The sequence below is a fragment of the Bos indicus genome, chromosome 27, assembly GCF_029378745.1.
Source record: "Bos indicus isolate NIAB-ARS_2022 breed Sahiwal x Tharparkar chromosome 27, NIAB-ARS_B.indTharparkar_mat_pri_1.0, whole genome shotgun sequence".
In the NCBI taxonomy this organism is placed as follows: domain Eukaryota; kingdom Metazoa; phylum Chordata; class Mammalia; order Artiodactyla; family Bovidae; genus Bos; species Bos indicus.
Genome location: NC_091786.1, coordinates 14,156,560 through 14,173,887, shown reverse-complemented (window position 1 = coordinate 14,173,887; position 17,328 = coordinate 14,156,560). Strand labels below are relative to the sequence as shown.

Below are 17,328 nucleotides of genomic sequence, written 5' to 3'. Positions count from 1 at the left end.
GAGCCACCAGGGAAGCCCAAAAATATTGGACTGGGGGGGAAGATCAAGGGTTTCTGGTAAGACAATTATTTTTCTGATATAGAAGGGAGGGTCACTGACATAAGGATGCAGTTTTTACATGCATGCGCATAAGTGAGATCATCTAGAGAGACTGTGTGCGCAGAAGGGATGAAAGTTCAAAAACAGAACAACTTGGGCGTCTGCAGTGCTCAGAGGTCCATGAGCGGAGGAGATACAGGGCATGGTGAAGCAGAGGCAAGAGAAGCCAGGGAAACAGAGAGCACTGTGGAGCAGAAGGGGAAAAAGTCAAGAGGGAGAAGAGCCACTCTGAGGACTCACAATGAGGATGAGGGCGGTATGACACTCATGATTCTAGACCGTGAGGCCCAGGATTTTGGACACAGTAGATGCTGCATAATTTACCTGCTGGGTTTACCAGAAGGCTTAACAGTTTGAGCCCTAACACACTTCTGTTTTATTAGGGAAAAGGAAACAGAAATAATTGTGTTAGAAGAATATAAATGTCTGTGTGTGTGTAACCGAATCACTTTGCTGTGTAAGAGGATTAACAACATTGCAAATCAACGATACTTCAGTAAGAGTAAACTAAAACAATTGTGTTGCAGGGCCCAATTCCTTACTACACAGAGAGGTACAGATGATGCTCCTGGACCCCAAGGAGGAGAGGCTCACCCTGGCCAGGGAGGAGGGCTGGCCTGGGAGAGGAGGGTCTTGAAGGTGCTTCAGCATTCACACAGAGCAACAAGCTCATGCACAGTGTCCAGCGAAGACACTCCAGTTTTAGCGTCAGACTCTGACCACATCAGAAGCCATCAACAATCTCAGTTCAGTCCACGTGTGATTCTACTTTTGAGCACTCTCAAACAGTTTTCTACCAAGAAAGACCAGCATTTTTATTTAAAAATAGTAGCACCAGCAGAAATCCAAAAGGTCAATAGTAACTCAAATAGCTGGGCTGAAACCTGTATCTACCTTTGAAAACACAGTTGATAGAAACATGATGCTATCTATTGAGCCCTCTTGGAACAACCGAATTAAAAGTGTGTCTCACAGACATAAAACATGAAAATCATTTGGACTTCGATGACACACCCATCTAATTTCTTTCAAAAATGATCATTTAAGGACTTCCCTGGTGCTACAGTGGGTGGGAATCTGCCAGTCAGTGCAGGAGACACGCGTTCCACCCCTGGTCCAGGAAGACCCCACGTGTCACGGAGCGATTAAGAGTGTGCACCACAGCTACCAAGCCTGTGTGCTGCAACTATTGAAGCCGTGTGCCTAGAGTCTGTGCTCCGCAACGAGAGGCCACTGCCAGGAAGAGTTGCCCCTGCTCACTAACTAGAGAAAGCCCATCCACAGCAACAAAGGTCCAGAGCAATCCAAAAAAAAAAAAGTTTTTTTTTAATGATCGTTTAAAATTTAAATACATTTCTGACAACTCAGACTCTGCTCTGCTTAAGTGACGTGAGACTGTATTGTGTGCTGGGTGACAATGATAGAGGAGACTGACGTACCTGTGCTTTCCTTTCTCCTCCGTTATTTACTTTACCTACACTTGGCTGGAAGCTACTGCTTTTGTCCTGGGGAGGCTTCTGAATGGATTACATGAGTGATTCTCAGCTGCCTAACATCAATGTGCATTTTAATTTGTTCAGGATGAAAATGTTTGATTCTATTATAATGATAAGTGAAAACAGGTATTATTTCCAACTCAACGTTATTTGGGATTGTTTCTGGTTTTTAAGAGTTTGGTCTTGGGACTTCCCAGGTGGCCCAGGGGCTAAGACTCCTTGCTCCCAATGCAGGAGTCTTAGGTTTGATCCCTGGACAGGAAACTAGATCCCACACTCAGCCAAATAAAGATCCTACGTGCCGAAACTGACAAAACTCCCACATGCTGCAGCTAAGACCTGGTGCTGCCAAATAAATAAATAACAGAAATATTTTAAAATAAATAAGAAAGATAAAATAGAATCCATTTCTATTTCTTATATAGGTCAAAGTTGCAAATGGAACTCTGTTAGAATACAATTGTATTTTTTAAAAAAGAGAGTTTGATTGTTAAGTGTCCAACACTTTTTCTTCTCAGAGAGCCATTTGATGTCTTTAGCTATCACTGTTTTCTACTCTCATTCTCCAACCCAGTTTCAATGCAGGACACAGAACATAAAAACAAATACCCTCAGGTCACAGCAAAGGGTAACGCTAGTGCTGACTGGCACGTTTAGCACAATGCGGACTCTTAGTTCAGTTCAGTCGCTCAGTCATGTCCGACTCTTTGCAACCCCATGGACTGCAGCACGCCAGGCGTCCCTGTCCATCACCAACTCACAGAGTTTACTCAAACTCACGTCCATTCAGTCAGCGATGCCATCCAACCATCTCACCCTCTGTCGTCCCCTTCTCCTCCCGCCTTAAATCTTTCCCAGCATCAGGGTCTTTTCCAATGAGTCAGCTCTTTGCATCAGGTGGCCAAAGGATTGGAGTTTTAGCTTCAGCATCAGTCCTTCCAATGAATATTCAGGACTGATTTCCTTTAGGATTGACTGGTTGGATCTCCTTGCAGTCCAAGGGACTCTCAAGAGTCTTCTCCAACACCACAGTTCAAAAGCATCAATTCTTTGGTGCTCAGCCCTCTTTATAGTCTAACTCTCACATCCATACATGACTGCTGGAAAAACCATAGCCTTGACTAGACGAACCTTTTTTGGCAAGTAATGTCCCTGCTTTTTAATATGCTGCTAGGTTGGTCATAACTTTTCTTCCAAGGAGCAAGTGTCTTTTAATTTCATGGCTGCAGTCACCATCTGCAGTGATTTTGGACCCCCCCAAAAATAAAGTCTGTCACTGTTTCCATTGTTTCCCCATCTATTTCCCATGAAGTGATGGGACCAGATGTCATGATCTTAGTTTTCTGAATGTTGAGTTTTCAATCAACTTTTTCACTCTCCTCTTTTACTTTCATCAAGAGGCTCTTTGGTTCTTCGCTTTCTGCCATAAGGGTGGTGTCATCTGCATATTTGTGGCTATTGATATTTCTCCTGGCATTCTTGATTCCAGCTTGTGCTTCATCCAGCCCAGCATTTCTCATGATGTACTCTGCATATAAGTTAAACTAGCAGGGTGGACAATATACAGCCTTGACGTACTCCTTATCCTATTTGGAACCAGTCTGTTGTTCCATGTCCAGTTCTAACTGTTGCTTCCTGACCTGCATACAGATTTCTCAAAAGGCAGGTCAGGTGATCTGGTATTCCCATCTCTTTCAGAATTTTCCACAGTTTTTTGTGATCCACACAGTCAAAGGCTTTGGCATAGTCAATAAAGCAGAAATAGATGTTTTTCTGGAACACTCTTGCTTTTTCGATGATCCAATGGATGTTGGCAATTTGATTTCTGGTTCCTCTGCCTTTTCTAAAAATGTGGACTAAAAAATTGTGGACTAAAATAATGTGGACTCTCTAAAAAAAAACATGGACTCTCCTTGGAGGTAAAGATGAGAGCTAACATTCCAGGCGCTTCATGTGTTCCAGGCACTATCCTCTCAATCCTCACAACTGCTCTATTAGACAGATACAGTTTTAATGCTTATTTTACAAGTGAGGGATCTCAGTACTAAAGAGAATCAGTAATCCACTGAAGTTACTCTGCTACTAAGCAGCAGAGAGTGGTCTAGAACCCTGGAGAATTTTTGAAAACTACAATTATAAAGGTTTTAGTTATCAGTGGTATGATAATATATGTAAGATCAAAGACAATCTTTGTTGTTCAGTCAGTAAGTCATGTATGACTCTTTGGGACCCCATGGGACTGCAGCACACCAGGCTCCCCTGTCCTTCATTATATCCTGGAGTTTGCTCAAACTCATGTCCATTGAGTCAATGATGCCATCCAACCATCTCATCCTCTGTCGCCCCCTTCTCCTCCTGCCCTCAATCTTTCCCAGTATCCAGGTCTTTTCCAATGAGTCTGCTCTTTGCATCAGGTGGCCAAAGTATTGGAGCTTCAGTGTCAGTTCTTCCAATGAATATTCAGGACTGATTTCCTTTAGGACTGACTGGTTTGATCTCTTCACTGTCCAAGGGATGCTCAAGAGTCTTCTCCAACACCATAATTCGAAAGCATCAGTTCTTCAGCTCTCGGCCTTCGTTATGGTCCAACTCTCACATCCATACGTAACTATGGGAAAAACCACAGCTTTGCCTACATGGACCTCTGTCAGCAAAGACAAACTAGACCTGTAGCAAAATGGCCTATGTAAAAACCTAATAAATAAGCTAAGCATAAAGACGTCACTCATGTCTAGTCAAGAGACAATCCCTATCGGTAGCAATTTCCATTCTCAGAAGGCATTTTTCTTCCTATTTGAAGCACACAGTTATGGTTTTTGTAGGTTAGTTACAGCACTGGTTACAGTGCTGTTGTTTGACGTGCGCACGAGCTAACTGTTCACAGTTACAAACTAACCCGTACGTTGAACCACTGTTCTTTTAGAATCTATGGACACAACTACAAATAGGTGAGACTGTGGATGGCTCTTCTGAGTCCATCACCATTGCTAAAAACAATTCAAAGTGAATTAATACTAACAATGTGTGAGTAAATATATTTAAGAACAAAAGACAGCACACTGTTATCAATAGCAGTGCCCAGGAACCAGCTATGTATTTTGCATGGAGAGCAAATAATTTAACCAAAGGAGTGTTTGCTTCCTTTCTGACACAATTAGAAGCTGGATCATACAGCACATGCTGTAGTGACATGCTGGAAGTCTCGAATGTGAGACTTCCCTGGTGGTCCAGTGGTTAAGACTCTGCCTTCCAATGCAGGGGGTGCAGGTCAGATCACTGGGTGAGGACCTGAGATGCCCCCCCAGCCAAAACACCAAAACATAAAGCAGAAAAAATACTGTACCAAATTCAATAAATACTAAAAATAATCTATATAAAAAGATCTGAAAACATTAACTAAATTAATAAAAAAATTTCTCAACTGCATCTGTATTTCTAAAGAAATTTATGCTTTTACACTTCCAACATTGTATTTCAGTTTGATAAACAATCAGTAAAAGCAATCAAAATTCACCAAAATTTTCCTGCATCAAATTTTCACCAAATCCCATTTATTTGTAATTTTTGCTATAAACTTTTAAAAATATCAGTTGAGTTGAAGGTTTAGTTTATGTAAGATATTCTACTCTCTATCCTAAGTATCCATAATGAACAAATGAAATAATAAATTTTGGCTTTGTAAGTATCTATAATGAACAAATGAAATAATAAATTTTGGTATAAATTTTTTAAATTCCTCATCTTAAAAAAAGATTTTTTTTTCAAAAAATTGAACACTACCTGTAAAAATGATGAGTGTATTATTAAAAGAGCTTAATTTATTCATTTCACCTTTTCAACAACTAGATGCCAAGGAAGTACTGTCATCCCATTCGCCTGAGGAGGAAACTAAAGCCCAGTGATCACCAACACCTACGACCATAATATAATATAAAACAGATGTTTTAGACTGATGCGCCTATGTACCTGGTTTCCAAACATTTGACCCACTTGCTCTAATTCAATGAAAACAAGTAAAGCACACCTGCTAATATTGTTATGTTAAAATTATGTGGTATGAAACCAGTACTAGGCTTTGTATGAAAAATTGTTACTAGAACCCAAAATGGAGACAGGTCCTATAAGACACCAAAGCAATGAGGAGCTAGCTAATCCATGAGTTATTATTTTTGTGAGTCCCCTGAACTACAAAGAGATCAAACCAATCCATCCTAAAAGAAATCAATCCTGAATACCCATTGAAAGGACTGATGCTGAAGCTGAAGCTCCAATACTTTGGCCACCTGAGGCCAAGAGCCAACTCACTGGAAAAGACCCTGATGCTGGGAAAGATTGAAGGCAGGAGAAGGGGACGACAGAGGATGAGATGGTTGGATGGCATCACCGACTTGATGAACATGAGTTTGAACAAACTCTAAGAGATAGTGGAGGACAGAGAAGCCTGGTGTGCTGCAGTCCTTGGGGTCGCAAAGAGTCAGATATGACTGAGTGGCTGCACAAGAATTTCTGTGGCATTACTTTGTGAAAGGGATGGGTACATGCAAGGACTTCTCCAGGACAGGCAGCCAAGAAAAGCTAGGTTGTCAAAATCCATGAAACTCGGCTCAAGCTATCCAGACACTTCAGAACACCTGGGGCGTTCTCAAAGATCTACCTTGCCAGAACATGCCCTCGTGGCAGAGAGAGGGCACCATCGGCCCTGCCACGTTCAAACCATGATATGGCTAAAAGCATCACAAGAGAACGTGGACCAGGAGGGCCCATGTGCTGTGGAAGCATTCCTATTAAAAGGCATTTTCACAGACCGGAAGTATTAGACAAGCACCTCCTCCGTAATAGAAGAGAGGCTCTCATCTTTCACTCCAGTTACTCGTGAATGCCTCCTCCCCCTTCTTGAGGGGCTTGCCTTGTCGAGGAGGGCACTCCTTTCCGACTCACTCTGTCGTCCCACAGCGATGACATACGGGTGAACACAGGCTCCTAAGTGCGCATTAAACCCGCTGCAAAATAAGCTTTATCAGACGGGTTCTGCGGCATCAGGCGATGGGTCTGGGCGACATGACTCCGTGGGGTCTTCTGGGATCTCTCCCCGTTATACAGGGCTCCGTTTCCTTCCGACGGCTATTGGTGTGAGGCAACCTCTCTGCTCTCGTTTATTCTTTTTTGAATAATTTTATTTACTTCGGCTGTGTTGGGCTTTTGCTGTGCAGGCTTTTCTCTAGTGGCGGCGGGCAGGGGCTACTCTAGTTGTGAGGGGGTCTCCTTGCAGTGGCTTCTCTCGCTGTGGGGTACAGGCTCCAGGGCACGTGGGCGCAGCAGTTTTCAGCTCCCGGGCGCTCCAGGCCCCACAGCCGCGGCACAGGGGCTTGGCTGCCCCCAGGCATTATGGGCTCTTCCCGGAACAGGGATCGAACCCACGTATCCTGCGTTGGCCGATGGACTCTCTACCACTGAGCCACGAGGGAAGCCCTGCTTTTGTTTTAAGAAACCCCTCTCTTAGTTTGCATCTTTTCTAAAATGGGATTTAAAGGGACAGATTAGGATAGCCTGTTGAGGTATTCCATATACAATATGAGGTACTGCATTTATGTTCAAAGAAAAGAACTGTGAAGAATGGTTAAAATTTCAAAGGGGAAGCAGTAATACGTAGTGACGTCGGAGATGGGCACAGCTCCAGGGAGTACCGAAGTTTAGCAAGGGTAAGTTTTGACAACATACCTTCACCCGTCGTCCCACCCCAGCCTTTTTTTTAGATAAGATGTCTGCTTGAGAGATTACAGAAATGTACAGACACGACACAGAGACGCAGCAACGAGGTGTCCCACAAACCGGCCCACGAGCTCCGTGAGGAACAGACAGAGAAATGAAGGCGGGTGGACAGGGCAAAGGGCTGCTTGTGGCAGGAGAGAAAACTTCCAACAGTGACTTCATAAATTACACCCCAAAGTCCACACCAAAGAGAGGTTTGCTTCCAGAAAGTATAGACGGACTTTCTTCATACGTTTTCTGAGAACAAATAGAAAAGTTGTGAGGTTAAACAAACAAACATCTATTTGGAGACACTGGAGAATTACCAAGACAGCAAGAACTTCTATTAAAGAGCCAAATGATAAGAGAGGCCTCGTAGGCAAGATCCAAACTTGGCATCAGTTTTCCTTCTGAGGCATCTGCGTAGGTGATTGAGAAAGTGAAAAGCTGGGAGAATGCAGTGACCGGGAGCCTGACAGGCAGAGAAGCACTGGCTGTTCCTCAGAGCCAAGGGCTCCAGGGAGACGCTGGAGTCCAGCCTCAATCAGCCTGCTTCCTCAGGAAACAGCCCAGGAGTTCAGCTGGGATTCTGAAGAGCTTTGACCTACAAGAAAGGGTGCTCTGGAAATAGACCTCATTTGAGGAAAATGAATGAAGCCCAAGGACTTCCCTGTGGGTTCCATTCCCAGTCGGGGCACAAATTCCCCTTATGCCACGGGTGTGGTGACAAAGGAAAGAGAAGAAGAATGAAGCCCAGAATTCAGAAAACTCAAACCCTGACTGAATTGAAGTTATCTGCCCCTGAACTAACTTCCTCTAAGAAGCAAAAGTAAATCCTCTTTGAAGGATAACAAGATCATCCCAAACCTTAAATTATCTTTATTCTCTTTCATACATAATATATGGCTCTTAATTAAAAGCAAGCAGCTGTGAGAGGTCAAATACTGAACAAAAATCCAGAGGAAAAAAAACCAGACCAGACCGAAGAATTCAACACATAAGAAGTTTTAGATAAAAAAAAAAAAAAAAGAAGAAGTTTTAGATATTATACTAATCAAGACATGGAATTTTAAAATAACTGTGATTATTTTGTTCAAAAAATTATTACATTGATGTGCAGAATTTGGGCAAGTAATTAAAAACAAAAAATAAACAAATTTTAGAATTGAAAACACGTGGTGGAATTAAGCTGAATAAAGGATAAGAAAATCCCAAACTGTTTACAAACTAAGCAGAACACTCTGATGACAAATCATAAAGAAATCAGGAAATATTTTGAACTGATTGACTAACAAGGCCTGAAACTGTGTGTGAGTAGCTGCTCGAGTATATTTTAACACAGCAATTCCACTCCTGGTTGCATAACCAACAAAAATGCGTACATCTGTGCACCCAAAGGCATGTGTAACAGACACACACATTAAGATGCAAGTTACTAATTACTAGCAATTTGTATAAACTCTAATGTACGTCAATAGTAGAAGAAATGAATTCATGGTATCTACACAAAGGTGGGATGGTTTCCACGCAATAAAAGTGTATGTGGATGAATCTCAAAATGTTGAACAAGGGTCCAGGCGTTGAGACTCCGAGCTCCCAATGCAGGGAGCACCAGGTTCGACCCCTGGTCAGGGAACCGGATCCCACATTCCACAAGTAAGAGACCCCGTGCTTCAGCTAAGACCCAACACAGGCAAAATAAATTAAAACAATAATAATAAATTAAAAAAAAAATACAGAAGAAATGTTGAACAAAAGAAGCCATCAGTCATCCATGTGGTAGCAGTTCAGTTTCACAAAGTTCAAAGCAGGCAGAAAATGGATTTATAGCATTGCCAATAAGGGTCACCTACTGTCACCTTTAGGGAGAAGGACAAGGATGACAAGGGAGTACCATGGGGGCCTCTGGGGTCACGGCAGTAATCTCTTTCATGACCTATGCAAGGGTTGCACAGTTTATTTACTTGGAGAGCAATCTTTAAGACTCCAAAAATCAAGGATAAACAAGCTGCGACCTTAACAGCCGTGTGGTCAGAAAGATTTAGGGTAAAGATCAGCAAACAACCCATAAGGAAGTGTGAGGCACCAGTAAAGTTTGACCTAGAAAAAGAAGTGATTTGGTAATGTGAACTGTGAGCGTCTTGATAGATTGGGCCGTTTGATGAAAAAGGAACTAAGCTCCACTTTGGATGTGTACTTTCAGCACAATAAGGAAAAATTGAAGTTTTTTAGACTCAGATTTTGATTCTATATACTAACCGCAAACAATAAAACTGCCCAGAAATGGAACACAGTCTGTCACATTAATAAGAACAATCTCACAAACATGTTTTAACAAAAGCAGAAAGACCATCCATTGAGGATAAGTGGAACGGTTCCTTTACTGAATTGAGATGGCAGTTGACCACAGAGGCCCCTTCCAGATTCTATGCATATGTTCAGCATATTAATAGAACCACAGTCAAAAAAAAAAAAAAAAATCTTACCCTTAATCGTGTAGTGGAGATCTCAGCTTTTAAGATCTCAGGGTCATATTTAGTACTGGATGAAGAGCCTGAGAATACTTTCAAAGGGAGAAGAGAGGGGGAAAAAAAAAAGTGACTTGTACAAGTTGCATAACTAGCTGTCAACTTAGAAATTACAAACGCTAAAAACAAGATTTACATGCTTCTGGGATACTTACTTAACTTTATAACTCCTTTATTGTCATTCATCAGACACCTAGATATAAAAAGTCATCTTCAAACCTTCATCATTTTTTTTCAATAAAAAGGAATGTTATCAAGACCCCAGTGCCTCAGTTTCCTGTGGATTTTATATCTATGGATAAAATCTTAGAGGAGCTTATTGCAGATACAGCTTAACTGTGCTTTGTGTTACCCAGAAACTTGTCACTTAAGTGGGATGTCTGAGCCCTTCACAGCTGCTGCTTTAAAAAAGGCCAGTCTCTGAGATGAGAGAGAGATCGGTCAACTCAGGTGGTCAACAGAAACTTCGTCTGTGCTAACTGCTCCGGTTTCAGTTTAGTCCCACTAAAAACAACGTACAAGAGCAGCACAAGGGCCAGATTATTTGCCCTGATCTGAAAAGGTAAACGTTAATCCCTCAGCGAGACCTTTATCTGAAATGGGGCTGAGGGGCTCCTCCTGCCCAAGAAGGGACAGGACCCAGAGCGCCGTCCCACAGACGCCCAGTGGCCTCCCGTCACCTGCAGGTCGACGCCCACTTCTCAGGTCTGAACAGCCACGCTGTACTTACAGCTGGTGCGAGAGCTGGACTTCTCCTTGTAGGCGTCATTCAAGCGGACGTATTCGTCCAGGGCCAGGGCCAGCCTCTGCTCCTTCACGTGGTACAGCTCCTGCTGCGTCTGCAGGGCGTCCTGTGCCACTGACAGGTAGTCCTTGAGCATCTTTTCCTGCTCCCGCCGCCATTGTTTCCGCGGATCTTCGATCTGTGTGGTTTCTGAAAATAAATCAGGTGGGTTATTTTTCAGAATTTAGAAAAGAAGTAGCTGGGACTTCCCTGGTGGTCTCTGTGCTCTAAGCAGTGGCTAAGACTTTGCGCACTCAATACAGAGGACCTGGGTTAAGTCCCTGGTCAGGAAACTAGATCCCACATGCTGCAACTGAGAGGCACAGCCAAAAAAAAAAGAGAGTAGCCGTCTTTAATTTTTATCTCCTTCAAGTAGTTAGTATTATGAAGTGACGTCTCCAGAAACGTGGAAGTTTTTGCTTTATTTTACCCAGTCCATCCCCACTCTGACCTCTTTCTGTCTTTGTCATCAATTTATTCTCGCTGCAAATATATTATATACGATGTCAAAGTAAGCACAGCAACATGGTTATGATTGGGTCAGCCTTTCCCAGAACCCTCTGGCTCCTCAACACCTTCAGAATAGAAGCCACACTACTTATGGCCCTGTGTAATCTGAAGCCAATATACTCCCTACGCTTCTGTGCACTTAATACAGGACTCTCGCCAGGCTGCCCTTTACATCTACATCCCTCAAGGTCTGGGATGCAGACCCGCACCGGTCCATGAGTTCTGTTATGTGTCTGTGACAATAAGTACAGGCATCAGGAGTAAACATTTTGAAATCTTACAGCAATTTCATAGTTACTGTGTATCTGTTGACTCTAATAATACTGGGGCTTGCATTTTTAATTTTTTTAAACTTTTCTAATTCATGGTGATTGTTCTTTTATAAAAATACCAGTCAGTCCACAGTGGATCAGAAATTTTAAAACAAGCAAAAAGACCAAACCCCAGTGCCCAGCTTCAGGAGAATAGCCCAAGGTACTGTTCTTGGTCCTGCACTTCTGCACACGGGCATCACCTGGAGGGCTCTAAAAGAAATCCTGGACCAATCGGAGTTTCTGCAGGTGGAACCCAGGCAATGGCAGGTTTATAAGCTCCTCCAGTGATTCCCGTGAGCGGCTGCAGCTGAGAGCCTGTGCTCTGCGACAGCTCACGCACTGCATCCTGCGTGGAATTATGAAATTATTCGAAATATCCCATCTGAAACTTGCTGAAACCTGCCTCCTGCACCCCTCCCAGAGGAAACCACAATAAAAGCCCAGGTTGTAGACAGGTCAGCCAGTAAGAGCCCAAACATCTCCATTTCAAATATTCCTTATAACTAAAGGTCTCTGGCCACCTAAACGTGCAATATTTACATTCAATTCCAGTATTTTGAAAAATATGAATGCAAACTAACTCAAAGTAGAGAGAATTCATCCTCTAACACACAGAAATGCATGGTCTTCACTCTGGATGACCCAGGATTATCCTTACGTCTTATCCAAGCCTCTGAATGCCACTTAGACCTAGTGATTTGCCTCAAGCGGAGGCATGGATGAAGACGGGGTGACTCTGGAGACTGGGTTACAGGTGCTGCGACCACCGTCTTGCTCTCTCTGCCTGGCTCTTCCTGGCTTTTTCAATCTAATGAAGCCAACTTCCAAATTAGAAGCCATCCTATGGACATAGCAGGCTTTTCTGGTGGCTCAGATGGTAAAGAATCTCCCTACATAATTCAGGAGACCCGGGTTTGATCCCTGGGTTGCAAAGATCCCCTGGAGAAAGGAATGGCAACTCACTCCAGTATTCTTGCCTGGAGAATCCCGTGGACAGAGGAGCTTGGAGGGCTAGAGTCCATGGGGTTGCAAAGAGTTGAACATGACTGAGCGACTAACACTTCCACTTTCACACTATGGACATAGCAGGCTTTCCAAGTGGTGCTAGTGGTAGAGAACCCGCCTGCCACAGCAGGAGATACAAGAGATGTGGGTTCCATCCCTGGGTCGGAAAATGCTCTGGAGAAGGAAGTGGCAACCCACTCCAGCGTTCTTGCCTGGAAAAATTCCATGGACAGAGGAGCTTGGCAGGCTACAGTCCATGGGTGGCCAAGAGTTGGACACGACTGCATGACTGAGCGCATGTGCGCACACACACACAAACACACGCACAAACACACACATGCAAGGAATGAGGAGGGGGCCACTGGCTGGCAGCTGACAAGAAACTGAATTGTTCTGACAGCCACACATGTAAGCTTAGTTCCTCCGGTCATGCAGCCCGGCTCACACCTTGAGGTCAGCTGGTGAGAGCCCTGGAGCCAGAGGACCGAACCCACCCAGCCTTGCCTGGATTCATCAGCCACAGAAACAATGCGATAATAAACGGACTTTAAGTCATAAGTTTTGGGGTAACTTGTTGCAGTGAGGTAAATAACTAGGAAACTAACCAAATAAAGAGATGACACAAATTGAAAGTGTAAATGAAAAACCTGAAATGCTTGTAAGTTATAAAAGCTATAGCAAGATATGTATTCCCAGTTCTCTCTCAGTATCTTTCGAGGTTTCACCTAATCGTATTTCCCTATATATTGGCGAACGGGCATACTTTTCAATAAAATGCTTGTCAACAGCTCAATTTCCACAAAACACTGAAAGTAACACTGATGGACACGTAAGTGAGCAAAGTACAATGGTAATCATCATCATGATAAACTGGCAGTATTTGTTTTGGATAGATTAGCTGAAATACTCCAGTCGACCGGTTTAAATAGCGGATGCTATTAGCTTCGGCAGGCACCACTGACATTTCTGATATACTGTCCCATTCAAATAGGAACTACAAACGTGGGTTCCCAGAGGCACTTTGAAGAAAGCTTCATCAAGTAGGACTGGGCTTTATCTCCATCACTTATGTTTGCTGAATAGATCAGTGAAGAATATTTATTAAATGTAAATACTCAAAAAAAGTATATTACACAAACGTGGGTGTTTTTTTTTTTTTATTAAGACCTGGTGGCCTTAGGAGATCACTGTATTATAATGCAATATAATTTGCATGTTGTCTACTATATAAGAGAAGTAATATATCACATACTGTTAAGACATCACACACCTCAAGGGAATTCACATTTCATCAGTTTTACAGATGGGGGAATTTATAGATAGCGAACACACTGTGAGCTAGAAGAACTTATCAGGGAAGATAACATTAGACTCTTCAAAGGAATATTACTTCTGTCTCTTAAGCACATTTCTATTCTCTCTGCTGTGCTCAGGAAGAATGAATAAAATGAATATGAGCGACTCTCCTCTTCTTCCATTTTAGAAACTCTCTGCTATGTTTACCTGCTATGGTGTGTTATTTCTATAGACAGTTGAACATCTACTGCATGACTACAGAAAACGAGATGCTCGGGCATGATCCCTCCTGCCAAGGAGATTACAAAGCTCAGGACAGGTCGTGACACAGGAATTAAAGCTACAACAATGACAACAAGCATTTTATACAGTAGAAAATGGTGAGAGCCCTGAGAAGAGCAAGGTTGAGTGCCATGGAGCCTAGAGACAGGGGACTTTTTCCAGCTGAAAAAGTCAGGTCCCGTGGAATCGGCAGTGATTAAGCAGGGCTTTGAAAGGTCTGAGACAAGAGGCCCTTCGAGCACCAACCCCTGTCTGGCACTCCAGCCGTTCTCCCAGCCTCGTTTACACCAGCCTCAGATCACTGATGTTCTTTCTTTCATTAAGTCCTGCTTCCTGTGGCCTCTTCAGACCTCTGGCTTTAGTTATGGGGCTTCCTTCTGCAGGCAGTTTCTCCTTGCAGCCCCCAAACTGTACCCCATCCCCTTATTGCCCAGCCCTGGTTAACTCACTCATCCTTTGGGCATCAGCTTAAAGCACCTTCTCAGGAGCTGCAGGCACACCGCTCAGAATGGACGGGTGCTTTAATTGGTCTCCTTTGATCTACTGGCGATGGTGGGAATAGAATCTAAGGCTCTGCTCTCTCACTTCTTCCCCAAGACCTCAAGAGGGACGAGCTGTGGTTTCTTGAATGTCATGTTGAGAAATACAAAACTCATTCTGTAAGCAACAGTGTGTGGCAGAAAGGTTCTAATAGGGGCATGAAAGGATCTTAGTTATATTTTAGGAAGATCATCTGAGAGAAATGTGAGGTTCTCTTATCAAAAGAGTTGATATGATGTGCAGAAAATTTTTTGGATGAAAGATTATATATTATGTTTTAAAAAAGCAGTTTATAAAACTGTATGTGATATAGTTCCACTTGATGTAAAAAATATATTGAAAACTGTGTGTGTGTGTGTGAACATGAAAAGGCCTGGACAGACACACTGAAAGGTTTAGAATACCTGGTTATTTCTGAGTTTTCTTCCTTTTTTTAACCTATAATTTATACTTTTCTCCTCAGCACATGTATTGCTTCTATGAAAAATATTTTTAAAGTTTTAAAATATTTTTTTAAAGAGAATGGCACAAAGTATCAAGGGTCTGAGAAGGCCAAGGGAGCAAGTCTGAAAACACAGAGGGAAAAATCATTCTGTATCTTGATTGAGAAGCGGCTGCAAAGGAGTATATATTTGCCAGAATTCACTGAAATAACATGCTTAAAATTTGTGCATTTTTATATGTAAATAGACCTTAATTACTAAAAGACAAAAGAGTTAAGGTACAACTTTGACTCTATCAAAAAGTGATTTACTTCTGATTGCAGTGATAATATCAAAACCTTACAGACAGTACTTCATAATTACCTTCTATAAATGGCAACCCACTGCAGTACTCTTGCCTGGAAAATCCCATGGACTGAGGATCCTGGCAGGCTACAGTCCATCAGGTTGCAAAGAGTTGGACACGACTGAGCAATTTAACTAACTAACTAATGAATAGTTAGTTACAAACACCCCCATCAGTATCTATACAGAACTCTGACTCCACACGCATAGCCACTGAAAGATGAATTCTATCACAGACACTTAGGGCCTAAAGTAATTATCATTGTCAAGGTCAAAACTTTTACTTCTAGGTATTTAATAGTGTGACATAGAAATAGTATTGAACAGCCAAACACTCTCTAATTTTTTCCTGAAAAAAAAAAAAAGAAAATAATGCTGAAACCAAACAATGTCAAGACATAACATATGTGTAGACCAGCTGTTAAGAGAAGAACATACAATTTCCTCCCTAAACTACTTCACAGGAATGTCTTTAAGATTAATGAGATAATGGATCAGAGCCTTTTTAGTGGGAAGACTACTTGCTGTGGGTAACTGGGGCACTTTGGGGCACAGTAAATCCGCCAGGCCACTGAGATCCTATTACCGTACCAAAGAAAAATGGGAGACCTAAAAATTTATATTCTGATCATCAAGTTTTTAAATATTAAGAACAGTGTTTTCTGAAGCATAATTTAGAACCATAATGCACTTTAATTTCTTTAAAAACAGGTTTTTAATCTGTGCGTTACACAACAAAGCTCTTCATTGTTCTAACATGGAAGGATTTATCATCATACGAAGCACCCAAAGGTGGAAAAGTAAAGCCACAGTCACCGTCCACAAGAAGCTCACAATTTAGTGAGGAAAAACCTACAAACAAATAATGTGCGGGCAGTACAATGAGTGGGTAGCCGGTACTATGGACATACCTGCACAGGGCATGCCATTTGGAATGGGGGAGGGACTTGCAAGGGGAGGCTCTGGTGCCCTTCCAGACAGACAGACAGACAGACAGACAGACTCCTCTCTCCCTCTCTGCCCCCATAAGCCCAACAAAACTTCCAAAATGGACATTTCTATTAAAGACATTCTCTGCCCCCATAAGCCCAACAAAACTTCCAAAATGGACATTTCTGTTAAAGTGAGGGTTTGAAATAGAGAAATTCATTCTGCAGAGTGCTCTCCTGTGTGACTCTAGATTTGGGGGGATTACTTGTCTGACATGCTTGTTTGTACTGTAAAGGAAAAACTCACTGTTTATGTGATCGATGTAGTAGACACCAATCTGAGGGTCGAACCCGGCTTCCCATCCCCATGGCAGCTCATCGCCAACACAGTCAGCGAACGACAGGGGCTTGGTCAACCTGGAACAGACCAGAACAAAGGCACGGGTGACTGTCCATCCAACCGCACGTGTCCCAGCACCACCCGCGCGCTAAGCGTCCATCCATCCAACCGCACGTGTCGGAGCCCAGCACCACCCGCGCGCTAAGCGTCCATCCATCCAACCGCACGTGTCAGAGCCCAGCACCACCCGCGCGCTAAGCGTCCATCCATCCAACCGCACGTGTCCCAGCACCACCCGCGCGCTAAGCGTCCATCCATCCAACCGCACGTGTCCCAGCACCACCCGCGCGCTAAGCGTCCATCCATCCAACCGCACGTGTCCCAGCACCACCCGCGCGCTAAGCGTCCATCCATCCAACCGCACGTGTCCCAGCACCACCCGCGCGCTAAGCGTCCAGGCTGCATTTCCCTTTTGTTCTTTACTGTTTCTGCTACTGTGTTTGAAATCATTAAAGAAAAAAAAAAAAAAAAACACACAGGGCTAAAATGCAGAGATTTATATCCAAAAAAGTAGCAAGTCATGATACCTTTTGAAAGTTTACAGCTTAAGACTGGGAGATAAATCTGTACAATAAATGAATAAGGTCATCAGGAAGAACTCCAAGCTAA

At 43.0% G+C, this 17,328-nt stretch overlaps 1 protein-coding gene across 1 annotated transcript in view; it reads right to left on the bottom strand.

Annotated features, from left to right (window-relative positions):
• WWC2 (WW and C2 domain containing 2) overlaps positions 1-17,328 on the bottom strand; it is a 152,984-nt gene that overhangs the window by 50,568 nt on the left and 85,088 nt on the right. Inside the window, exons 2-4 of the mRNA XM_070781702.1 lie at positions 16,627-16,736; positions 10,602-10,805; positions 9,830-9,906 (exon numbers count right to left, since the gene is read on the bottom strand). Coding sequence (XP_070637803.1) covers positions 9,830-9,906; positions 10,602-10,805; positions 16,627-16,736 — 391 coding nt within the window. The remainder of the gene's footprint in view (positions 1-9,829; positions 9,907-10,601; positions 10,806-16,626; positions 16,737-17,328) is intronic.